The 26817-nt window shown below is 48.9% G+C and overlaps 1 protein-coding gene across 1 annotated transcript in view; it reads right to left on the minus strand.

Annotated features, from left to right (window-relative positions):
- cacna2d3a (calcium channel, voltage-dependent, alpha 2/delta subunit 3a) overlaps positions 1-26817 on the minus strand; it is a 337954-nt gene that overhangs the window by 304025 nt on the left and 7112 nt on the right. Inside the window, exon 2 of the mRNA XM_078414636.1 lies at positions 4538-4654. Coding sequence (XP_078270762.1) covers positions 4538-4627 — 90 coding nt within the window. The 5' untranslated portion in view covers positions 4628-4654. The remainder of the gene's footprint in view (positions 1-4537; positions 4655-26817) is intronic.

A 26817-nucleotide genomic window follows, 5' to 3' on the forward strand; every position in this document is an offset into this window, starting at 1 on the left:
TGGAGCTTCCCAATCTTTTTGAACAGGTTTAGTTGAGTTTAGTTGAGTTTAGTTTAGAGATACAGCACGGAAACAGACCCTTGGCCCACCGAGTCCACACCGACCAGCAATCCCCGCACACTAACACCACCCGACACACACCACAGACAATTTACAATTATATCAAACCAATTAACCTACAAACCTGTACATATTTGGAGTGTGGGAGGAAACCAGAGCTCACGGAGAAAACCCACGCAGGTCACGGGGAGAACGTACAAACTCCGTACAGACAGCACCCGTGGTCAGCATGGAACCTGGGTCTCTGGCGCCGTGAGGCAGCAACTCTACCGCTGGGCCACCGTGCCGCCTGTGGTCTTGAATGTTCATCCACAGAGAAATACACTTACCTCCCTCCGCTGTGACACACAGCAGGGACAGTTTCTTCCCAGCTGTTATCAGGCAACTGAACCGTCCCACCGCAACCAGAGAGCTGTGCTGAACTACTATCTACCTCTTTGGTGACCCTCGGTCTATCCTTGATCGGACTTTGCTGGCTTTACCTTGCACTAAACATCATTCCCTTATCATGTAAACGGTCCACACTGTAAACGGCTCGATTGTAATCATGTATTGTCTTTCCGCTGACTGGTTAGCACGCAACAAAAGCTTTTCACTGTACCTCGGCACACGTGACAATGAACTCAACTAAACTGAACTGAACTGAACGCTGATTGGATATGCATCTTATAATTTTAAAATTCATTTCCTAATGTCTGGCTTTATGGTGAACAGCTGGTGTTAATCACAACTCTTACTAATGATCAGCACAGATGATCCAAACATCTCAAACTGTGCAGTCATTTGCTTGATTGCCTTACAAATTCTCAATTCAATCTGCATTTGAAAATGTCCACATAATCAATGATAGTGATCACTTGAAACATCCAATACATAAAAAACTACAGGCTTCATTTCTTATTTTCCGTAGCTATTAATTTCTACATCAGAGTCATACAGCACAGAAACAGGCCCTTCGGCCCAACATGTCCGTGCTGACAAGACACCCCATCCACACTAGTCCTGTTTGCCTGCGGTTGCCCCATGTCCATCTAAACCTTTCCTCTCTATTTTCCTCCTGGGAAAGGGGATGCTGCCCCACACCCACACTGCCCCACAGTGATGCTGCCCCACACTGCCCCACACTGTCCCACACTGCCCCACACTGCCCCACACTGCCCCACACTGCCCCACACTGCCCCACACTGCCCCACACTGCCCCACACTGCCCCACACTGCCCCACACTGCCCCACACTGCCCCACACTGCCCCACACTGCCCCACACTGCCCCACACTGCCCCACAATGATGCTGCCCCACACCCACACTGCCCCACAGTGATGCTGCCCCACACCCACACTGCCCCACAGTGATGCTGCCCCACACCCACACTGCCCCACAGTGATGCTGCCCCACACTGCCCCACACCCACACTGTCCCACACCCACACTGCCCCACACTGCCCCACAGTGATGCTGCCCCACACTGCCCCACACCCACACTGCCCCACACTGCCCCACACCCACACTGCCCCACACCGCCCCACACCCATACTGCCCCACACCCACACTGCCCCACACCGCCCCACACCCACACTGCCCCACACCCACACTGCCCCACACTGCCCCACACCCACACTGCCCCACACCCACACTGCCCCACACCCACACTGCCCCACACTGCCCCACACTGCCCCACACCCACACTGCCCCACACCCACACTGCCCCACACTGCCCCACACTGCCCCACACTGCCCCACACTGCCCCACACTGCCCCACACCCACACTGCCCCACACCCACACTGCCCCACACCCACACTGCCCCACACCCACACTGCCCCACACTCACACTGCCCCACACTCACACTGCCCCACACTGCCCCACACCCACACTGCCCCACACCCACACTGCCCCACACCCACACTGCCCCACAGTGATGCTGCCCCACAGTGACGCTACCCCACAGCGCCAGAGACCCAGCTTCAATCCTGACCTCGGGTGCTGCCTGTCTGTGTGGAGTCTGCACGCCCTCCCTGTGCCCGTGTGGGTTTCCTCCGGGTGCTCCGGTTTCCTCCCGCATTCCAAAGACGTGCGGGTTTGTAGGTTAATCGGCCCTCTGTAAATTGCCCTGAGTGTGTGGGGAGTGGATGAGAAAGTGGGATAGCATAGAACTGGTGTGAGCGGGAGATTGCTAGTCGGTGTGGACTCAGTGGGCTGAAGGGCCTGTTTCCGTGCTGTATCGTTCATCAAGCAACCCATCATTTTCTCTCAAAGTGCTGGAGTAACTCAGCAGGACAGGCAGCATCTCTGCAGAGAAGGAATGGGTGACGTTTCGGGTTGAGACCCTTCTTCAGAAGAAGATGGGTTTTTCAGAAGAAGATTCTTCAGAAGGTTCATTTGAATAAGGGTCTCTGAAGAGGAGTTTTGGGCCTCATATCTGAGGAAGGATGTGCTGGCTCTGGAGAGGGTCCAGAGGAGGTTTACAAGAATGATCCCAGGAATGAGTGGGTTAACCTATGATGAGCGTTTGTCAGCACTGGGCCTGTACTCACTGGAGTTTAGAAGAATGAAGGAGGGGGGACCTCATTGAAACACAGAATAGTGAAAGGCCTGGATAGAGTGGATGTGGAGAGGATGTTTCCACTAATGGGGGAGTCTAGGACCAGAGGGCACAGCCTTAGAATTAAAGGACGTTCTTTTGGGAAGGCGATGAGGAAGAATTTCTTTAGTCAGAGGGCGGTGAATCTGTGGAATTCTTTGCCACAGACAGCTGTGGAGGCCAAGTCAGTGGATATTTCCAAGGCAGAGATAGACAGATTCTTGATTAGTACGGGTGTCAGGGGTTATGGGGAGAAGGCAGGAGAATGCGGTTAGGAGGGAGAGATAGATCAGCCACGATTGAATGGCGGAGTAGACTTGATGGGCCGAATGGCCTAATTCTACTCCTATCACTTATGATCTTATGATTTCATTATTTTTATAGCTTACAGCTCATCTCAGGAGAGGAATCAATACCTGCTGTGTTACGAAGGTTTCACAACACAAGAACATGAATGCGATTTGGAAAATTACAAATTGTCTATTGATGATGAATCCTGCAGCATAAAGCAATTTGAAAAGCATTTAATTTGATAGTTTTCTCGCAGGTAGATGAAAGATGATGGGGAGATGATGATGCTATTGCTGCCTCATGCAGTCATTTCACCTGATAATTGGGAAACAGCATCACTTTGACAGGAAGATTAACATTAACTTCTGTAACATCAGGTAGTCCCTGCTTTCCCTCTCTATCCCCTCCCCCTTCCTAATTCTCCCTCTAGTCTTCCTGTCTCCTAATACATTCTATCATTGTCCCGTCCCCTCCCCTGACATCAGACTGAAGAAGGGTCTCGACCCGAAATGTCACCCATTCCTTCTCTCCCGAGATGCTGCCTGACCCGCTGAGTTACTCCAGCACTTTGTGCTTACCTTTGTCTAATTTAATAGTGAGTGCCCATCCCAAACTCCATTCCACAAGTTCCCTCGTCCTGCCTGGCCCGCACGGTGGCACAGCGGGTAGAGCTGCTGCCTCACAGCCCCAGGGACCCGGGTTCCATCCCGACTACAGATGCTGTCTGTACGGAGTTTGTACGTTCTCCCCGTGACCTGCGTGGGTTTTCTCCGGGTGCTCCAGTTTCCTCCCACACTCCAAAGATGTACATGTTTGTAGGTTAATTGGCTTGGTATAAATGTAGGTTGTCCCTAGTGTGTGTAGGATGGTGTTAGTGTGTGGGGATCGCTGGTCGGTACGGACTCGGTGGGCTGATGGGCCTGTTTCCATGCTGTATCTCTAAACTAAGAATAAAGACACGGTCCAGAGGCGGCCTAGTTTAGAGTTGGCATGTCTCAATCGACAATAGACAATAGGTGCAGGAGGAGGCCATTCGGCCCTTCGAGCCTGTACGCACCGCCATTCAATGTGATCATGGCTGATCATTCTCAATCAGTACCCCGTTCCTGCCTTCTTTCTCCCCATACCCCCTGACTCCACTATCTCGATGCTGGATGACTTTATACATCATCTTAGTTCTTCTCTTTAAACTCATTCACCTCGGCAGGAAGTGTGAGTCTGTGCTGTTTTACTGCCAGCTGAGTAAATACGTTAAATGCAATAAAAAAATAATTGGTTAGATTAGAATGTGCAATAACTGTCATAGAGAATGAGTGCGTGTGTTCTTGTGCAGCTGGTGTGTTGCTGAAGTCTGGGGATTATGTCCTTATCAGTCAGATACAGATTCAATTTGCACTAATCACATGGAGAGTCTATAACACAACAATGTCTCTCCGCACGCACTTGCAACCAGGATAACTCTTTGTCACCATTACTTTCTTTCAGAATACTGTATTACCTTTGAAGGTTCAGCAATCCAGAGGATGCAAACTGTGCCACAAGCAGGCTCTGAGGGCAAGGCACATTGGCAAAGGGAAAGATATCGCCAGCTTTGTGGTGCACTTACCCGGACAGCTTCAGCTTTATTGTGAAACATTTGTTCCATGTCCTTTGCCAGTTTTTTGACAAGTTGAAGGCCATCTATTTCCTTCACCATTACCGTCTTTTCATGCTCTTTGTATTTCTGTGGAGAAAAAGGAAAAATGGTTAACATTGCTCTGACTAAACTGCAGAATTAGCACTAAACCACCTCCAAATACCAACACTGAACCTGAGAACAACAAAGAACACTTTCAAAACACCTCAGACCACACAAACCGCTGGAGTAACTCAGCGGGTCAGGCAGCATCTGTGGAGAACATGGATAGGTGACGTTTCACAGAGTGCTGGAGTAACTCAGCGGGTCAGGCAGCATCTCCGGAGAACATGGATAGGTGACGTTTCACAGAATGCTGGAGTAACTCAGCGGGTCAGGCAGCATCTCCGGAGAACATGGATAGGTGACGTTTCACAGAATGCTGGAGTAACTCAGCGGGTCAGGCAGCATCTCCGGAGAACATGGGTAGGTGACAAGGAATGGGTGATATTTTGAGTCAAGACCCTTCGTCAGACTGAGAATCAGGGGAGAGGGAGTCCAGAGATATGGAAGGGAAAGGTGTGAAAATGACAGATCAAATCATAGAAACAGAAATATAGGTGCAGGAGATTCAGACCAAATCAGACGATGATCAAGGGAATGTAGAACAGTTCATTGTTAGCTGAGGGGAAGGTGACAACGAGGCAGACGAACAGTGATATTAATCAGGAGGACAGTGGAACCCGTGGGAGAACTGGGAAGGGGGAGGGATGGAGAGAGAGGGAAAGCAAGGGTTACGAAGTTGGAGAAGTCAATGTTCATACCGCTGGGGTGTAAGCTGCCCGAGCGAATATGAAGTGCTGTTCCTCCAATTTGCGCTGGGCCTCACTCTGACAATGGAGGAGGCCCAGGACAGAAAGGAGACAGATAGGTTCTTGATCAGTGCGGGTGCCAAAGGTTAAGGGGAGAAGGCTGGAGAATGGGGTTAGGAGGGAGAGATAGATCAGCCATGATTGAATGGTGGAGTAGACTCAATGAACCCAATGGTCTAATTAGAGTCAGATAGCCAGAGTCTTACAGCACGGAAACAGGCCCTTCGGCCCAACTTACCCACACCATCCAACATGTCCCATCTGCACTAGTCCCACCTGCCTGCGTTTGGCCCATATCCCTCTAAACCTGTCCTGTCCATGTACCTGTCTAACTGTTTCTCACACATTTCTCAAATTCTGCTCCTTTGACTTACAAACCGGTGAACATTCCACTGCAGAATGAATTCTTCCAGTAAACAGGGCAATTTGTGAAAAACGAAAAAAACTGGCCAACGTTTTAAACAAAATGACACTGCAAAAACCTTTATCTCCTGACTGTTTCACAGATGAGTCAACGGTGGGCGATTATGTGGAACGTACAATTACAGGATGTTTAGTACCTGCCAGTCAATCCGAGCACAGTACTAAACCAAGTGCAGACAAAAAGCACAGGAATAAAGTGGCACAGATGCATTAGAGGGAGTGCAGAGATCGTGCATTAGAGGGAGTGCAGCGATACCTGCATTAGAGGGAGTGCAGCGATACCTGCATTAGAGGCAGTGCAGAGATACATGCATTAGAGGCAGTGCAGAGATCGTGCATTAGAGGCAGTGCAGAGATCGTGCATTAGAGGCAGTGCAGAGATCGTGCATTAGAGGCAGTGCAGAGATCGTGCATTAGAGGCAGTGCAGAGATCGTGCATTAGAGACAGTGCGCTGCAAGGAAGTCAGACATTCATGGATTGTTTTCTCTGGAACGCCAGAGGTTGTGAGACCTGATAGAAGTTGATGACATTGATCAGAGGCGTAGGTGAGGTGGGCAGACAGAACCATTTGGCAGGGTGGAATGTTCAACACCAGAGGGGGCAGCTTTAAGCTGAGAGGGAACACGTTTCAGAGATGTGTGGACAAGATATTTTTACACAGAGGGTGGTGGGGCCTGGTACACACTGCCAGGGGTGGTGGTGGAGGCAGATACGATAGTGGCATTTAAGAGGCTGTTAGACAGGCACGTGGATATGCAGAGAATGGAGGGATATGGATCACGTGCAGACTGAGGAGATGAGCGTATCTTGGCGTCGTGTTCAGCACAGACAGTTCAGTGCTCTGCCACGTTCGTTTGTCGGCACTGGGCCTGTACTCGCTGGAGTTTAGAACAATGAGCCATTGTTGAATGGCGGAGTAGACTTGATGGGCCGAATGGCCTAATTCTACTCCTATTCCTTATGACCTTATGGCATTCTATGTTCTAAAACATGAGTGGGCAAGTGTTCTGCACACGTGTGGCCTACAGGATGTCACCTGTCCGACAACACTTTGGAAAACACCTGTGAGTGGCGGCCTTCCCTCACTGACTAACAATCAACATGATCAAAGTAGCAGACAGCAGGGCCTGTCGCTGGCACTCGTCTACATTTGCAAAGGGTTTGAGGTGTCAGGCAATTTTCAGTTAATAATGTTACCGTAAGTTGTTCTGTCTAACACCCCCACCTCCACTTTCAGTCTGAAGAAGGGTTCCGACCCAAAATGTCATCTAGTCTTTTTCTCCCAAGATGCTGCCTGACCCGCTGAGTTACTCCAGCACTCTGTGAAACGTCACCTATCCATGTTCTCCACAGATGCTGCCTGACCCGCTGAGTTACTCCAGCACTCTGTGAAACGTCACCTATCCATGTTCTCCACAGATGCTGCCTGACCCGCTGAGTTACTCCAGCACTCTGTGAAACGTCACCTATCCATGTTCTCCACAGATGCGGCCTGACCCGCTGAGTTACTCCAGCACTCTGTGAAACGTCACCTATCCATGTTCTCCACAGATGCTGCCTGACCCGCTGAGTTACTCCAGCACTCTGTGAAACGTCACCTATCCATGTTCTCCACAGATGCTGCCTGACCCACTGAGTTACTCCAGCACGTTGTCTGTCTCGGGTATAAACCAGCATCTGCAGTTTCTTCCCACACATTTTAAAGTATGTGTTCTTTATTAAAAAGAAACACACGTTTAGCCCACGTGCCTAATTGCCAAATAGATCAATCATGTCCAAGGTAATTACAATTCCTTTGTGTTTTAATTCCAGTAACTAGTGTTCTCCTGCATGTGTTCCTCTCTCCCCTGGGCCATTGGTGCATAGGTTCCACACACTCAAGATGTCTTGCTCCTGTCTCCTCAGGACCAAGTGCACCAACATCCAGAGATGCTGTCTGACCCACGTTACTCCAGCTCTTTAGAGTCACAGAGTCATAGAGTGATACAGTATGGAAACAGGCCCCTCGGCCCAAGTTGCCCAACATGTCCCAGCTACACTAGTCCCACTTGCCTGCGTTTGGTCCATATCCCTCCAAACTTGTCCTATCCATGTACCTGTCTAACTGCTTCTTAAACGATGGGATAGTCCCAGCCTCAACTACCTCCTCTGGCAGCTTGTTCCATACACCCACCACCCTCTGTGTGAAAAAGTTTAACCCCTCAGATTCTTATTAAACCTTTTCCTGCTCACCTTGAACCGAGTCCTCGATTTCCCGACTCTGGGCAAGAGATTCTATGCATCCACCCCATCATTCCTCTAATTTTGTGTTTATCTACAGTTTAAACCAACATCTGCAGTTCCTTCCAACACCAACATGTTCAGACACACTCCCACTAGTGGAAACATCCATTCCATATCCACTCTATCCAAGCCTTTCACTATTCTGTACGTTTCAATGAGGTCCCCCCTCATCCTTCTAAATGCCAGCGAGTACAGGCCCAGTGCTGACAAACGCTCATCACAGGTTAACCCACTCATCCCTGGGATCAGAGAATGGGATTTAAGACAAGGATGTTGTAAAGGTACTGGATATTAGCATCACATTGCAGACATAATCCAACTTAATTCAACTTAACTCAGTTAAAGGAAGTGTTAATGGAAGGTCACCAATGTTTGTACAACATCGTTTAGGAAGGAGATGGGGAGGAATTTCTTTTGTCAGAGAGTCAGAGTCAGGAGTGAATCTGTGAAATTCTTTGCCAGAGACGACGGCTGTGGAGGCCAAGTCAGTGAATATTTTTAAAGCAGAGATTGACAGCTTCTTGATTAGTGCGGGTGTCAGGGGTTACGGGGAGAAGGCAGGAAAATGGGGTTAGGAGGGAGAGATAGATCGGCCATGATTGAATGGCTGAAATAGACTTGATGGGCCGAATGGCCTAATTCTGTTATCAGTTTTGGATTTATGACACAAAGTGCTGGAGTAACTCAGCGGGTCAGGCAGCATCTGTGGAGAACATGGATAGGTGACGTTTCACAGAGTGCGGGAGTAACTCAGCGGGTCAGGCAGCATCTGTGGAGAACATGGATAGGTGACGTTTCACAGAGTGCTGGAGTAACTCAGCGGGTCAGGCAGCATCTGTGGAGAACATGGATAGGTGACGTTTCACAGCGTGCTGGAGTAACTCAGTGGGTCAGGCAGTATCTGTGGAGAACATGGATAGGTGACGTTTCACAGAGGGCTGGAGTAACTCAGCGGGTCAGGCAGCATCTGTGGAGAACATGGATAGGTGACGTTTCACAGAGTGCTGGAGTAACTCAGCGGGTCAGGCATCATCTGTGGAGAACATGGATAGGTGACGTTTCACAGAGTGCTGGAGCAACTCAGCGGGTCAGGCAGCATGTGTGGGGAACATGGATAGGTGACGTTTCACAGAGTGCTGGAGTAACTCAGTGGGTCAGGCAGTATGTGTGGGGAACATGGATAGGTGACGTTTCACAGAGTGCTGGAGTAACTCAGCGGGTCAGGCAGTATGTGTGGGGAACATGGATAGGTGACGTTTCACAGAGTGCTGGAGTAACTCAGTGGGTCAGGCAGTATGTGTGGGGAACATGGATAGGTGACGTTTCACAGAGTGCTGGAGTAACTCAGCGGGTCAGGCAGCATCTTCACACTGAAGAAGGGTCTCGACTTAAAATGTCACCCATTCCTTCTATCCAGAGATGCTGCCTTTCCCGCTGAGTTACTCTAGCATTTTGTGTCTATCTTCAGTTTAAACGAGCATCAGCATCCTTCATACACATTTCATCTGCTTATAGTGGGGGTGGAGATGGGAGGCTGGAAGAGAGGAGAGGCAGGACAAAGCTTAGCAGGTAATAGGAATGTAGGTGGAGAGGGAGGGAGGGAGGGAGGGAGGGAGGGGGGGGATATAAGAGTGCCAAGCATGTGGGGCAATGCAAACCCAGCTTGGATTGGCCCCTTGGTAAGATGTAGCATGAAAGCAGCTGTTCAGCCAAGGTGGACATGTTGCGTGTACATGTTCATCCCTTCTATCCCACCCAGCTCTCCATCTAACGTCTGGAACATGACCTCCCAACATCCACCATCGCTTCTCCACATGAATCAACCTGCACCATTCTGAGAACATGAGCAGGTTCTATATTAGATGGGCATGTGTGAGAAGGAACTACAGAAGCCGGTTATACACTGAAGGTGGACACAAAATGCCAGAGTAACTCAGTGGGACAGGTATATATTCTTGTATTCCATTACAAGTGCATGATATTAGGATGCATGCAGTGTGTGCAGATGGCATCATTTGTTTAATGATTCCATTAATTGTCCAACGCATTAAATTACCCCATCATTTAACACATGATAGATTTATAATATTCCTTATACGAATTTAAAATGAATATCTATTTATATTGATAGGCGGTAAAGAATCATAGAAACATAGAAAATAGGTCCAACTCAGTATCCTGTACCTGCCTTCTCTCCATACCCCCTGATCCCTTTAGCCACAAGGGCCACATCTAACTCCCTCTTAAATGTAGCCAATGAACTGGCCTCAACTACCTTCTGTGGCAGAGAATTCCACAGATTCACCACTCTCTGTGTGAAAAAAAACGTTCTCATCTCGGTCCTAAAAGACTTCCCCCTTATCCTTAAACTGTGACCCCTTGTTCTGGACTTCCCCAACATCGGGAACAATCTTCCTGCATCTAGCCTGTCCAACCCCTTAAGAATTTTGTAAGTTTCTATAAGATCCCCCCTCAATCTTCTAAATTCCAGCGAGTACAAGCCGAGTCTATCCAGTCTTTCTTCATATGAAAGTCCTGCCATCCCAGGAATCAATCTGGTGAACCTTCTCTGTATTTTGTTACTTGTGATATCTCTGAAGTATGGCATTTTGATAATCTAATAATTATTGCCCGATAATATATTTTGCCTGAAAATAAATGATCTTGCCACAACGTTGTCACCCATTAAAAAAAATTTATTATTTTAAATTTCATTCCTAGAAAATACTTTTGGTGCTGTGGAATTGTCATGTAATCTCTTTGCAAGTAAGAATGTCACTGTTCTATCTGGGACATACCACACAAAACACTCTTGATTCTTGGCTCTCGACTCTGCTGTTCACTTTGAGAGCCTTGCCCTCATCAGCAGACCAGGGAACTTTCTATTTTCAGATACAGCGCGGAAACAAACCCACACGGCCGTAATGACAACGTGCAAACTCCACACAGACAGCACCCATGGTCAGGATGGAACCCTTGTCTCTGGCGCTGTGAGGGAGCGGTTCTACCACTGGCCTCCATCAACACTGTTGTTTCCAACACTGCTGAGGTTTGGTCGCCAGATGGAGTGTGTTTGTACATGTTTCAGTTGATGGCCGTGTGTAGAGGTGGAACTACTCTGTGAGTGGGGCAGTCTCCAGTGCCAACTGTCCCGTATTAGCCACGACATCCCGTATATTGGCCTAAATTGGTTTGTCCCGTACGGGATCGCCCTTGTCCTGTATTAGGCCCGGGGGGCGCTGTAGGCCAGGACGCTGTAGGTCCGGACACTGTAGATCCGGACACTGTAGGCCCGGTCACTGTGGGCTCAGATACTGTAGGCCTGGTCACTGCATATGCTTCGGGGTCCTTAAAAGAACAATCCGTGAGCAGCAGTCGGACATCCTCGGGAAGTTTCTCGCGGAATGCCTGCTCGAACATAGGGCAATCCGTATGCTCACCGGCTAGCATCATCATTTCGGCCATGAGGACGGAAGGCAGTTGGTCTCCAAGATCCGGTAGGTGCAGAAGTTTTGCCGCACCACCATGCTTATTAAACCCGAAGGTTCGCAGTAATACTTTCTTCATGGCCTCGTACTTGTTTTCCGCAGGTGGATTCACGATGAACCGCATCACGCGCTTGGTTGTGTCCGGCGATAGAGCGCTGACGAGGTAGAAGTACTTCGTGGATTCGTCCGACACCTTCTTTATATGAAATTGAGCCTTGGCGTGGATAAACCAAGCTTGCGGTGCGTGCATCCAAAACAACGGTAGATGAACGCCTGCTGCGCTTGACTCCGGTGTGCCCTGCTCGGTCATCGTCAACGAGGCGTCGGGTTCCTGCTCAGTCGGTGATCGTCCAGATCACGTCGGGGTCACCAATATGGCGAGTCCGAAACTTGTTGGTTGTAAGAGGAGTTTATTGCAGCCGCAATATTCGGATACAGAGTTAAACAACAAGGTAAAGGACAACCAATACAAACTTACTGTCTTCCTTGAAGACTTCGCCGAACTGACTCAATCGGGCGCCAAACACGCACATGACATCGCTGGCCAATCAGCGATGTCGCTCTCTGGACCAATCCCTATGGTCGCGTTCCCACGTGACCTCGCTGGCCAATCCGAGGGTTCGGCGACCTGGACCATTCTCTATGGTCGCTACAATCTAGTCTTTTTCTCCCAAGATGCTGCCTGACCCGCTGAGTTACTCCAGCACTCTGTGAAACGTCACCTATCCATGTTCTCCACAGATGCGGCCTGACCCGCTGAGTTACTCCAGCACGTTGTCTGTCTCGGGTATAAACCAGCATCTGCAGTTTCTTCCCACACATTTTAAAGTATGTGTTCTTTATTAAAAAGAATCACACGTTTAGCCCACGTGCCTAATTGCCAAATAGATCAATCATGTCCAAGGTAATTACAATTCCTTTGTGTTTTAATTCCAGTAACTAGTGTTCTCCTGCATGTGTTCCTCTCTCCCCTGGGCCATTGGTGCATAGGTTCCACACACTCAAGATGTCTTGCTCCTGTCTCCTCAGGACCAAGTGCACCAACATCCAGAGATGCTGTCTGACCCACGTTACTCCAGCTCTTTAGAGTCACAGAGTCATAGAGTGATACAGTATGGAAACAGGCCCCTCGGCCCAAGTTGCCCAACATGTCCCAGCTACACTAGTCCCACTTGCCTGCGTTTGGTCCATATCCCTCCAAACTTGTCCTATCCATGTACCTGTCTAACTGTTTCTTAAACGATGGGATAGTCCCAGCCTCAACTACCTCCTCTGAACACTACCTTTGCACTAGGCAACACCGTTAAAAAATCTTGTACTTAATATAATTGTATTTAATTGTATTTATGTATTTATTTGTTTTTGCATTTATTGCATATATGTTTGTACGCACCGTCAGGATTGGCTATTTTTTAATTTCGTTGTACTCGTTGCAATGACAATAAATGAATATTATTATTATTATTATTATTGTTCCATACACCCACCACCCTCTGTGTGAAAAAGTTTAACCCCTCAGATTCTTATTAAACCTTTTCCTGCTCACCTTGAACCGAGTCCTCGATTCCCCGACTCTGGGCAAGAGATTCTATGCATCCACCCCATCATTCCTCTAATTTTGTGTTTATCTACAGTTTAAACCAACATCTGCAGTTCCTTCCAACACCAACATGTTCAGACACACTCCCACTAGTGGAAACATCCATTCCATATCCACTCTATCCAAGCCTTTCACTATTCTGTACGTTTCAATGAGGTCCCCCCTCATCCTTCTAAATGCCAGCGAGTACAGGCCCAGTGCTGACAAACGCTCATCACAGGTTAACCCACTCATCCCTGGGATCAGAGAATGGGATTTAAGACAAGGATGTTGTAAAGGTACTGGATATTAGCATCACATTGCAGACATAATCCAACTTAATTCAACTTAACTCAGTTAAAGGAAGTGTTAATGGAAGGTCACCAATGTTTGTACAACATCGTTTAGGAAGGAGATGGGGAGGAATTTCTTTTGTCAGAGAGTCAGAGTACAGGAGTGAATCTGTGAAATTCTTTGCCAGAGACGACGGCTGTGGAGGCCAAGTCAGTGAATATTTTTAAGGCAGAGATTGACAGCTTCTTGATTAGTGCGGGTGTCAGGGGTTACGGGGAGAAGGCAGGAGAATGGGGTTAGGAGGGAGAGATAGATCGGCCATGATTGAATGGCTGAAATAGACTTGATGGGCCGAATGGCCTAATTCTGTTATCAGTTTTGGATTTATGACACAAAGTGCTGGAGTAACTCAGCGGGTCAGGCAGCATCTGTGGAGAACATGGATAGGTGACGTTTCACAGAGTGCTGGAGTAACTCAGCGGGTCAGGCAGCATCTGTGGAGAACATGGATAGGTGACGTTTCACAGAGTGCTGGAGTAACTCAGCGGGTCAGGCAGTATCTGTGGAGATCATGGATAGGTGACGTTTCACAGAGTGCTGGAGTAACTCAGCGGGTCAGGCAGTATCTGTGGAGAACATGGATAGGTGACGTTTCACAGAGTGCTGGAGTAACTCAGCGGGTCAGGCAGCATCTTCACACTGAAGAAGGGTCTCGACTTAAAATGTCACCCATTCCTTCTATCCAGAGATGCTGCCTTTCCCGCTGAGTTACTCTAGCATTTTGTGTCTATCTTCAGTTTAAACGAGCATCAGCATCCTTCATGCACATTTCATCTGCTTATAGTGGGGGTGGAGATGGGAGGCTGGAAGAGAGGAGAGGCAGGACAAAGCTTAGCAGGTAATAGGAATGTAGGTGGAGAGGGAGGGAGGGAGGGAGGGAGGGAGGGAGGGAGGGAGGGGGGGGATATAAGAGTGCCAAGCATGTGGGGCAATGCAAACCCAGCTTGGATTGGCCCCTTGGTAAGATGTAGCATGAAAGCAGCTGTTCAGCCAAGGTGGACATGTTGCGTGTACATGTTCATCCCTTCTATCCCACCCAGCTCTCCATCTAACGTCTGGAACATGACCTCCCAACATCCACCATCGCTTCTCCACATGAATCAACCTGCACCATTCTGAGAACATGAGCAGGTTCTATATTAGATGGGCATGTGTGAGAAGGAACTACAGAAGCCGGTTATACACTGAAGGTGGACACAAAATGCCAGGGTAACTCAGTGGGACAGGTATATATTCTTGTATTCCATTACAAGTGACTGATATTAGGATGCATGCAGTGTGTGCAGATGGCATCATTTGTTTAATGATTCCATTAATTGTCCAACGCATTAAATTACCCCATCATTTAACACATGATAGATTTATAATATTCCTTATACGAATTTAAAATGAATATCTATTTATATTGATAGGCGGTAAAGAATCATAGAAACATAGAAAATAGGTCCAACTCAGTATCCTGTACCTGCCTTCTCTCCATACCCCCTGATCCCTTTAGCCACAAGGGCCACATCTAACTCCCTCTTAAATGTAGCCAATGAACTGGCCTCAACTACCTTCTGTGGCAGAGAATTCCACAGATTCACCACTCTCTGTGTGAAAAAAAACGTTCTCATCTCGGTCCTAAAAGACTTCCCCCTTATCCTTAAACTGTGACCCCTTGTTCTGGACTTCCCCAACATCGGGAACAATCTTCCTGCATCTAGCCTGTCCAACCCCTTAAGAATTTTGTAAGTTTCTATAAGATCCCCCCTCAATCTTCTAAATTCCAGCGAGTACAAGCCGAGTCTATCCAGTCTTTCTTCATATGAAAGTCCTGCCATCCCAGGAATCAATCTGGTGAACCTTCTCTGTATTTTGTTACTTGTGATATCTCTGAAGTATGGCATTTTGATAATCTAATAATTATTGCCCGATAATATATTTTGCCTGAAAATAAATGATCTTGCCACAACGTTGTCACCCATTAAAATTTTTTTATTATTTTAAATTTCATTCCTAGAAAATACTTTTGGTGCTGTGGAATTGTCATGTAATCTCTTTGCAAGTAAGAATGTCACTGTTCTATCTGGGACATACCACACAAAACACTCTTGATTCTTGGCTCTCGACTCTGCTGTTCACTTTGAGAGCCTTGCCCTCATCAGCAGACCAGGGAACTTTCTATTTTCAGATACAGCGCGGAAACAAACCCACACGGCCGTAATGACAACGTGCAAACTCCACACAGACAGCACCCATGGTCAGGATGGAACCCTTGTCTCTGGCGCTGTGAGGGAGCGGTTCTACCACTGGCCTCCATCAACACTGTTGTTTCCAACACTGCTGAGGTTTGGTCGCCAGATGGAGTGTGTTTGTACATGTTTCAGTTGATGGCCGTGTGTAGAGGTGGAACTACTCTGTGAGTGGGGCAGCCTCCAGTGCCAACTGTCCCGTATTAGCCACGACATCCCGTATATTGGCCTAAATTGGTTTGTCCCGTACGGGATCGCCCTTGTCCTGTATTAGGCCCGGGGGGCGCTGTAGGCCAGGACGCTGTAGGTCCGGACACTGTAGATCCGGACACTGTAGGCCCGGTCACTGTGGGCTCAGATACTGTAGGCCTGGTCACTGTAGGCCCGGTCACTGTGGGCCCAGATACTGTGGGCGTGGTCACTGTGGGCCCGGTCACTGTGGGCCCGGTCACTGTGGGCTCAGATCCTGTGGGCCTGGTCACTGTGGGCCCGGTCACTGTGGGCCCGGACACTGTGGGCCCGGTCACTGTGGGCCCGGACACTGTGGGCCCGGTCACTGTGGGCCCGGTCACTGTGGGCCCGGTCACTGTGGGCCCGGACACCGTGGGCCCGGACACCGTGGGCCCGGACACCGTGGGCCCGGACACCGTGGGCCCGGACACCGTGGGCCCGGACACCGTGGGCCCGGACACCGTGGGCCCGGACGCTGTAGGCCCGGACAGTGTAGGTCCAGACACTGTAGGCCCGGACACTGTAGGCCCGGATAGTGTAGGCCCGGACAGTGCAGGTCCAGACAGTGTAGATCGGGAGGCCCGGGCACCGCCTAACGGAGGTTGCATAGCAACCCGCCTCCCGGCCCGGGTGGCCGCCATTGGTGGAGCAAAAGCACGTGGCCGCTGGCTGGGTGAGGTCACGTGGGGCGCGGGGCGGTGACATCACCTTGTCCCGTATTTGGGAGTGAGGAAGTTGGCAACCCTAGTCGGCACAGCTCCCTCCTCCAGCATCACACTGCTCCTAAACAAGGAGTCTCCACAGCTGCCAGCCCTGGCGGTCACCCCAGCATCTTGTTACCCCCCCACTGGCGGTCACCCCAGCATCTTGTTACCCCCCCCCACTGGTGGTCACCCCAGCATCTTGTTACCCCCCCCACTGGCAGTCACCCCAGCATCTTGTTACCCCCCCCACTGGCAGTCACCCCAGCATCTTGTTACCCCCCCCACTGGCGGTCACCCCAGCATCTTGTTACCCCCCCACTGGCGGTCACCCCAGCATCTTGTTACCCCCCCCCCCCCCCCCACTGGTGGTCACCCCAGCATCTTGTTACCCCCCCACTGGCAGTCACCCCAGCATCTTGTTACCCCCCCCCACTGGCAGTTACCCCAGCATCTTGTTACCCCCCCACTGGCGGTCACCCCAGCATCTTGTTACCCCCCCACTGGCGGTCACCCCAGCATCTTGTTACCCCCCCCACTGGTGGTCACCCCAGCATCTTGTTACCCCCCTCCCCCACTGGCGGTCACCCCAGCATCTTGTTACCCCCCCCCCCCCCCACTGGCCGTCACCCCAGCATCTTGTTACCCCCCCACTGGTGGTCACCCCAGCATCTTGTTACCCCCCCCCCCCCCACACTCCAAAGACGTACAGATTTGTAGGCATGGTGTATGTGTAAATTGACCCTAGTGTGTGTAGGAGAGTGTTAATGTGCGGGGATCACTGGTTGGCACGGACTCGGTGGGCCGAAGGGCCTGTTTCCGTTCTGAATCTCTAAACTAAACTAAGCCAAAACGTTTGCCGTGTGGAATTAGCAGTGGTCACCTTCCTTGGTGCCCACCACACCGTCCGTGTGACTAACAGAATTGCATTGAATAAGTTTATTGGCCAAGTATGTACACATACAAGGAATGTGCCTTGGCTCTCCGCTCACAAGTAACAACACGACATACAGTAAACAATAAGAATAAAGCATAAAACATTAAACCATTAAGAATAAAACATTACAGTTTAAACATGTGAATGAAATAAAATACCAGAGCAAAAGGAGGCTACGGACATTTGGTGAGGAACCTCTTCCATTGGCACAGCTAGACTCATGCACCGAGATATTCACATTTTAAGATAGATCAATGAAAGGCATCATCTACAAATGAGGAGTGTGCAATCCTTAATCAAGTTTTTCTTTGGTACATTAGGAGCACAGCAGGGAAGTCATTGTTTTTCAGGGAGAACGCTTGTGCCTTTGAGAAGAGGAGCATTTATCACAGGCTGACAGGGAGGCAGTGAAGTGTAGCCCCAGCACCATCCACTTTACCACATCATTTCACACACACACACACCACCAAAGGAAATCCACTGCCTGACTGTCAGCACTCAAAGCACCAGCTCCCCTTGAGAGCTGAGTATCTCCTAATAACCTGCCACAAATAAGCTGCAGGCAATTCAGCTCTGAGCCATCTTGGCAATTCAAACATATTGATATATATATATTTTTTAAATCAGTACTAATGAAAGGCGTGTTGGCAAAGTGATGGCCAGACACACAGCAGAGTCACGGAGAAAAGGTAAAAACATCAGCACATCAACACCCTCCCATCGTTGACTAGAATATCAGGCATGTTCCCAGCTAGAGGCCACAGCTTTAAGGTGAATGAATGAATACTTTATTGTCACAGGTGACAGGCCACAGTGAAATTCTTTGCTTGGATACCCAAGGTATGCAAATAGTCCCCACATAAAGGGCGAGGTGGGCAAAGTTTGTAGGAGATGAGCGGGGCAGGTGTTGTTTTACACAGAGGGTGGTGGGTGTCTGGAACACACTGCCAGGGGTGGTGGTGGGGGCAGATACGATAGGGGCATTTAAGAGGCTTTTAGATATGTGCCAAAATGGTGGAATATCCCCAGTACTTTCCACTCCTCACTTTAATTTCATATTTCATGTATCTTGTGGTTTATGACTGTTGGCAGATCAATTTCCCTCCTGGGATAAATAAAGTTTTATCGTATCGTATCGTATCGTATCGTATCGTATCGTATCGTATCGTATCGTATCGTATCGTATCGTATCGTATCGTATCGTATCGTATCTGCTGGGAATGGAGGGATCTGGATCACGTGCAGGCAGGGAGATCAGTTTAATTTGTGGGCCGAAGGGCCTGTTCCTGTGCTGTACTGTTCTATGTTCCACAGAGGAATAGGCAGGAACAGTGCATCAGAGTAGGAAAATGGTTCGATGTATGAGAAACGGATTTGAAGCCATTACACCAGGCTGGAGGGGAAAGGCCGGAGGAGGTGTGTGAAACCATGGAGTGGTTGAAGTGCGGAGGGAACGGCTAAGAGGGCGATGAACGAGGAAGGTGGGGTAACCAGAGGGAGGGTGATGAACGAGGGAGGTGGGGTAACCAGAGGGTGGGCGATGAACGAGGGGGGTGGGGTAACCAGAGGGAGGGTGATGAACGAGGAAGGTGGGGTAACCAGAGGGAGGGTGATGAACGAGGGAGGTGGGGTAACCAGAGGGAGGGCGATGAACGAGGGAGGTGGGGTAACGACGGGGCAACAAGACACAAGGTAGCTCTCGACAAACTGACCCAGGCAGAATCACACAATACCATACGACATGATACCACGCGATACGACATGACACGACATGACACAACACGCTACAACACGACACAGTACAACACGACACGCTACAACACGACACGGTACAACACGACATGATACGACACGACACGCTACAACACGACACGACACGCTACAACACGACACGCTACAACACGACACGATACGACACGCTACAACACGACACGGTACAACACGACACGACATGCTACAACACGACACGCTACAACATGACACGATACGACACGCTACAACACGACACGGTACAACACGACACGCTACAACACGACACGGTACAACACGACACGCTACAACACAACACGATACAACACGACACGCTACAACACGACACGGTACAACACGACACGACACGCTACAACACGACACGCTACAACACGACACGACATGCTACAACACGACACGCTACAACACGAAACGCTACAACACGACACGACACGATAAAAGACATCAATGCTTTGGATGAGAACATACAGGGCAAGATTAGCAAGTTTGCTGATGATACAAAAGTTAGTGGTTTTGCAGATAGTGAAGATGGTTGTGAACGATTGCAGCAGGATCTGGATCGATTGGCCAGGTGGGCGGAGGAATGGTTGATGGAATTTAATACATAGAAGTGTGAGGTGTTGCATTTTGGGACGTCGAACAAGGGCAGGACCTACACAGTAAATGTTAGGCCTCTGGGTAGTGTTGTAGAGCAGAGGGATCTAGGAGTACAGGTGCATGGTTCCTTGAAGGTCGCGTCGCAGGTAGATAAGACAGGCAAAAAGGCTTTTGGCACTTTGGCCTTCATCAGTCAGAGTATTGAGTAGAGAAGTTGGGATGTCATGTTGCAGTTGTATAAGACGTTGGTGAGACCACATTTAGAATATTGTGTTCAGTTCTCGGCACCAGGTTATAGGAAAGATATTGTCAAGCTTGAAAGGGTTCCGAGAAGATTTATGAGGATGTTGCCAGGACTAGAGGGTGTGAGCTACAGGGAGAGGTTGAGTCTCTATTCCATGGAGTGCAGGAGGATGAGGGGAGATCTTATAGAGGTGTACAAAATCATGAGAGGAATAAATTGGGTAGATGCACAGAGTCTCTTGCCCAGAGTAGGGGAATCGAGGACCAGAGGACATAGGTTCAAGGTGAAGGGGAAAAGATTTAATAGGAATCTGAGGGGTGATTTATTCACACAGAGGGTAGTGGGTGTATGGAACGAGCTGCCAGAGGAGGTAGTTGAGGCTGGGACTATCCCAATGTATAAGAAACAGTTAGACAAGTGCATGGATAGGACGGGTTTGGAGGGATATGGACCAAACGCAGGCAGGTGGGACTAGTGTAGCTGGGACATGTTGACTGGTGTGGGCAACTTGGGCCGAAGGGCCTGTTTCCACACTGTATCACTCTGTGACTCTATGAAGGGCCTGTTTCCACACTGTATCACTCTGTGACTCTATGAAGGGCCTGTTTCCACACTGTATCACTCTGTGACTCTATGAAGGGCCTGTTTCCACACTGTATCACTCTGTGACTCTATGAAGGGCCTGTCTCCACACTGTATCACTCTGTGACTCTAACTCTATGTTTCTATGACCGTCATTCACAGTGAACACATCTACAACGATCTATCACAGGCAGCGATGTCTGAATGGATTTACACAGACAGAACGCACCATTTTAGCACCATGTCTGTGTGTGCTAACACAACTGTAAGCTGATCTAACACCCAGAAAACGATGTCAGTGGTTCAGCGAGCATTGGGAAAGGCAGGTGTGATTCCCCGCACTCACGCAGCTCGGCTGTCCGTCATGTCAGAAGTGATAGGAGCAGAATTAGGCCATTCGGCCCATCAAGTCTCCTCCACCATTCAATCATGGCTGATCTATCTCTCCCTCCTACCCCCATTCTCCTGCCTTCTCCCCATAACCCCTGACACCCGTACTGATCAGTCCTGATCCTGCCTCCACCAGCTCTCCACACGGCAGCGGCAGAAACAACACAATCTCCCAGCTGAAAGGATCAGGGCCAAATACACCAGCAAAACATGGAGGTATTTAGGCTGTCATCTTTGTGGTCAATTAAAAGCAATTTGCACAAAACAATTTTCACCACGGCAGAATTGACCAGAATTAAAATTGCAGCGAAATGTTTTTTTAACTCTAAGTCAAAGATGCACTCGGATTGTGAAAGCAGGGAAACTGAATCCTTCACTTCCTCGCCTCAACCACGTCCCATTCTACACACAACGCTGGAGTAACTCAGCGGGTCAGGCAGCATCTGTGGAGAACATGGATAGGTGACGTTTCACAGAGTGCTGGAGTAACTCAGCGGGTCAGGCAGCATCTGTGGAGAACATGGATAGGTGACTTTTCGGGTCAAGACCCATTCCTTCTCTCCAGAGATGCTGCCTGTCCCAATGAGTTGCTCCAGCTTTCTGTGTCTATCTTCGGTTTAAACCAGCATCTCCAGTTGCTTCCTACACAACCCATTGTGGATAGGGTGAGCAGTTTTAAATCCTTGGAAGTCCGCATCTCAGAGGATCTGACGTGGGCAATGCACATTGCCGCACTGGTGGGTAAGGCTAAGCAGCGCCTTTACCACCTTAGACAACTGAGGAAATTCAGAGTGTCTCTGAGGATCCTTCATTGCTTCTACTCTGGGGCTGTAGAGAGCATCCTGTCCGGCAACATTACAGTCTGGTTTGGGAACAGCTCTGCCCAGGACAGGATGGCCCTGCAGAGAGTAGTGCGTTCGGCAGAATGCACCATGGGAACTACACTCGTCCCCCTGCAGGACCTATACATCAGGAGGTGCAGATCCAGAGCAAGCAAGATCATGAGGGACCCCTGCCACCCCAGTAACGGACTGTTCCAGATGCTACGGTCAGGCAAACGCCTCCGCTGTCACGCTGTGAAAACGGAGAGGATGAGACGGAGCTTCTTCCCACAGGCCATCAGGACTGTCAACTTTTATAACCCCAGAGACTAAATTTTTGTCGACACTAATAGTAACTTATTAACTTTATTTATATGCTGTAACTGTAATTCTTTTTTGTGCACAACCCGCAGGCATTGCCACTTTCATTTCACTGCACATCGTGTATGTGTATGTGACAAATAAATTTGACTTGACTTGACTTGACTTGACATCTCTATCTCTATGTCTTCCACTTTGCTCTAGCTTCTGTACACGTTTGACTTGATCGTATTTATGTACAGTATTATCTGACCTGATTGGGTAGCATGCAATGCAAAGCTCTTCACTGTACCTCAGTGCACCTGACAATAATAAACCTAAACTTAAAACATCAGCAGCATAATTATTTACATTGGTGTTTATACATTAGCATTTACAAATGTGATTGTGGCCTGGACTGTGGAATGTGTACATCTGCACTGTGAGGTGCAAGCTCATTCATTCCATGAAAGTAACTAAACAAGAGCGAGGGTAAGGAGGGGCGGTGCTTGTTCACTGGAAGTGCCCCGTACGTACGGTCGCCAACTGTCCCGTATTAGCCAGGACATCCCGTATTTTGGGCTAAATTAGTTTGTCCCGTACGGGACCACCCTTGTCCCGTATTAGTAGGGCGGCCGCCATTGGTGGAGCGGGAGCACGTGGCCGCTGGCTGGGTGAGCTCACGTGGAGCGCGGGGCGGTGATGTCACCCTTTGTCCCTTATTTGGGAGTGAGGAAATTGGCAACCATACCCACACAGTTCAGTGGCAATTACAGTCCATGAGGCTTTATCTTCCCATCTACCCCAGCAGTCGCCAATACTCTCGGCGAATTCAGGAGGAAGAAAGAACAAAGCTTATTGTACTCTGATAGACAGAGGAAGGATTCCAGCAATGATTCAATCGCATATGCCACACAGATAGCATTGCTTAGACATTTGCAGAGAGCATGGGTTATGGACATCTCCTGTGCTGGATATAAGATGGTGTCTGCTGAAACTCAGATACATTATACAACTAGTTTCTCTCTTTCTCAAGAAACAAGTCAAGAGTGTTTATTGTCAGGTTGACACACAATGCTGGAGTAACTCAGCGGGTCAGGCAGCATCTCAGGAGAGAAGGAATGGGTGACGTTTTGGGTCGAGACCCTTCTTCAGACTGATGTCAGGGGAGGGGGCGGGATAAAGATAGAATGTAGTCGGAGACAGTAAGACTGGTGGGAGAACTGGGAAGGGGAGGGGATGGAGAGAGAGGGAAAGCAAGGGACTATTTGAAGTTAGAGAAGTCAATGTTCATACCGCTGGGGTGTAAACTGCCCAAGCGAAATGTGAGGTGCTGTTCCTCCAATTTGCGCTGGGCCTCACTCTGACAATGGAGGAGGCCCATGACAGAAAGGTCAGATTGGGAATGGGAGGGGGAGTTGAAGTGCTCAGCCACTGGGAGATCAGGTAGGTTAAGACGGACTGAGCGAAGGTGTTGAGCGAAACAATTGCCGAGCCTGCGCTTGGTCTCGCCGATGTAGAGAAGTTGACATTTAGAGCAGCGGATACAATAGATGAGGTTGGAGGAGGTGCAGGTGATCCTCTGTCTCACCTGGAAAGACTGTTTGGGTCCTTGGATGGAGTTGAAGGGAGGTAAAGGGACAGGTGTTGCATCACCTGCGGTTGCAGGGGAAAGTGCCCGGGGAGGGGGTAGTTTGGGTGGGAAGGGACGAGTGGACCAAGGAGTTACAGAGGGAACGGTCTCTGCGGAACGCAGAAAGGGGAGGGGATGGGAAGATGTGGCCAGTAGTGGGGTCCCGTTGGAGGTGCCGGAAATGTTGGAGGATAATTTGTTGTATGCGACGGCTGATGGGGTGGAAGGTGAGAACGAGGGGGATTCTGTCCTTGTTACGAATGTGGGGAGTGGGAGCAAGAGCGGAGCTGTGGGATGTAGAAGAGACCCTAGTGAAAGCCTCATCTATAATGGGAAAAGGGAAGCCCCGTTTCCTAAAGAATGAGGACATCGATGCCCTGGTATGGAAAATTGTGAGTGGGGGATAGTCTTTACAGGAAACAGGGTGGGGAGAAGTGTAGTCAAGTATTGTCCTGTGTCCCAGGTAGAACAATGAAATTCTTATTTGCAGCAGCACAACTGAATATGTAAACATAAGATAGACACAAAACGCTGGAGTAACTCAGCGGGTCAGGCAGCATCTGTGGAGAACATGGATAGGTGACGTTTCACAGAGTGCTGGAGTAACTCAGCGGGTCAGGCAGCATCTGTGGAGAACATGGATAGGTGACGTTTTGAGTCGAGACCCTCCTTCAGGCACTGACAGTGACACTGACCCTTTTTCAGACACTGAAGAAGGGTCTCGACCCAAAACGTCACCCATTCCTTCTCTCCAGAGATGCTGCCTGTCCCGCTGAGTTACTCCAGCATTTTGTGTCTATCTTCGGTTTAAACCAGCATCTGCAGTTCCTTACCACATTACAGAATATGTAAACATAGTACAGAGTTCTGTTGATGGGTTCTAGAGCTGAAACATTAACCATCTCTCCCTCCACAGATGCTGGCTGACCTGCTGGATTTTTCCAGCATCTTCTGTTTTTATTATATACAAGTTGATTATTTACCATTAAATGTTTCAACATTTAAAACAACAGACTTAATTAATTGATTAAAATAATTAAATAGAAAGCAGGACACTGTTACACCTGCCAATTTCTCTTGTTGTGTAAATTAATTGAACTGTAAACCAGTTAAATTTCATTCATATTCATTGGTCACTTTATTTTATAGTTGTACATCAGGAAACATGATTGGTGTCCCCTTTATGGCCTCCATGTTAAACTCCAGACAATGATTATATACAGGGACCATGCAATAGCTAGAATATTTTTAACGTTGAATTTCAGATTTTTTTCAAATGGTGTGTTCAAAGGGAAGTAAGTCATGTCATAAGTGATAGGAGCAGAATTAGGCCATTCGGCCCATCAAGTCTACTCCGCCATTCAATCACGGCTGATCTATCTCTCCCTCCTAACCCCATTCTCCTGCCTTCTCCCCATAACCTCTGACACCCACACTAATCAAGAATCTATCTATCTCTGCCTTAAAAATATCCACTGACTTGGCCTCCACAGCCTTCTGTGGCAAAGAATTCCACAGATTCACCACCCTCTGACTAAACAAAGATTTCTCCTCGTCTTTTTCCCGACCTGAAACGTCTCAGTCCATCCCCTCCACAGACAGACGCTGTCTGACCCACTGAGTTCCTCCAGCACTTTGTGTTTTGCACAGGTGGGAAAGTGAGTTCTTAAGGGATTGGACAGGCTAGATGCATGAAAAATATTTCCCATGTTGGGAGAGTCCAGAACCAGGGGTCGGCCATTTAGGACAGAGATGAGGAAAAACTTTTTCATCCCAGAGAGTTGTGAATCTGTGGAATTCTCTGCCACAGAGGGCAGTGGAGGCCAATTCACTGGATGTTTTCAAAAGAGAGTTAGATTTAACTCTTAGGGCTAACAGAATCAAGGGATATGGGGAGAAAGCAGGAACGGGGTGCTGATTGTGGATGATCAGTTGGCTCATCCTGCACCTATTGTCTATGTTTCCATGCTTCTATGAATGTGCGAGGGAGAGGGGGAGATACAAAGCATCTGGATAGATTGAGTGAGTGGGCAAAGATTGGCTCAGTGGAACATGGTGTACAAGTTGAGGAATTATCGATTTTGGCAGGAAGAGTAAACAAGCATTATCTGAATAGCATGAGGCGTTTTATCTAAATGATGAGAGGGATGTGGGTGTGCTGGCCCGTGATATGCAGAGGTAATTATGAAGGCTACAGACTGTAGCTTGGGGAATTGAGCACACAACCAGGAACGTTCTGCTTCACTAGCACTGAGCGTTGGTGAGGCAGCATCTGGAGTGCTCTGTTCTGTGTCAGCCTCCCTATTATATAAAAGGACATTACTGCAGAGAGTCACAGAGTGATACAGTGTGGAAACAGGCCCTTCATAGAGTCACAGAGTGATACAGTGTGGAAACAGGCCCTTCATAGAGTCACAGAGTGATACAGTGTGGAAACAGGCCCTTCGGCCCAACTTGCCCACACCGGCCAACTTGTCCCAGCTACACTAGTCCCACCTGTCCACGTTTGGTCCATATCCCTCTAAACCTGTCCTATCCATGTACCTGTCTAACTGTTTCTTAAACGTTGGGATAGTCCCAGCCTTAACTTCCTTCTCCGGCAGCTCGTTCCATACACCCACCACCCTTTGTGTGAAAAAGTTACCGCTCAGACTCCTATTAAATCTTTTCCCCTTCACCGTGAACCCATGTCCTCTGGTCGTATGACTTTATGACAGTCGCTTCCCGGATGTTATCAGGCAACTGAACCATCCTACCGCAACCAGAGAGCAGTGCTGAACTACTATCTGCCACGTTGGAGACCCTCAGACTATCCTTGATGGGACTTTGCT

The sequence above is a fragment of the Rhinoraja longicauda genome, chromosome 17 (genome assembly GCF_053455715.1).
Source record: "Rhinoraja longicauda isolate Sanriku21f chromosome 17, sRhiLon1.1, whole genome shotgun sequence".
Classification (NCBI taxonomy): Eukaryota; Metazoa; Chordata; class Chondrichthyes; order Rajiformes; family Arhynchobatidae; genus Rhinoraja; species Rhinoraja longicauda.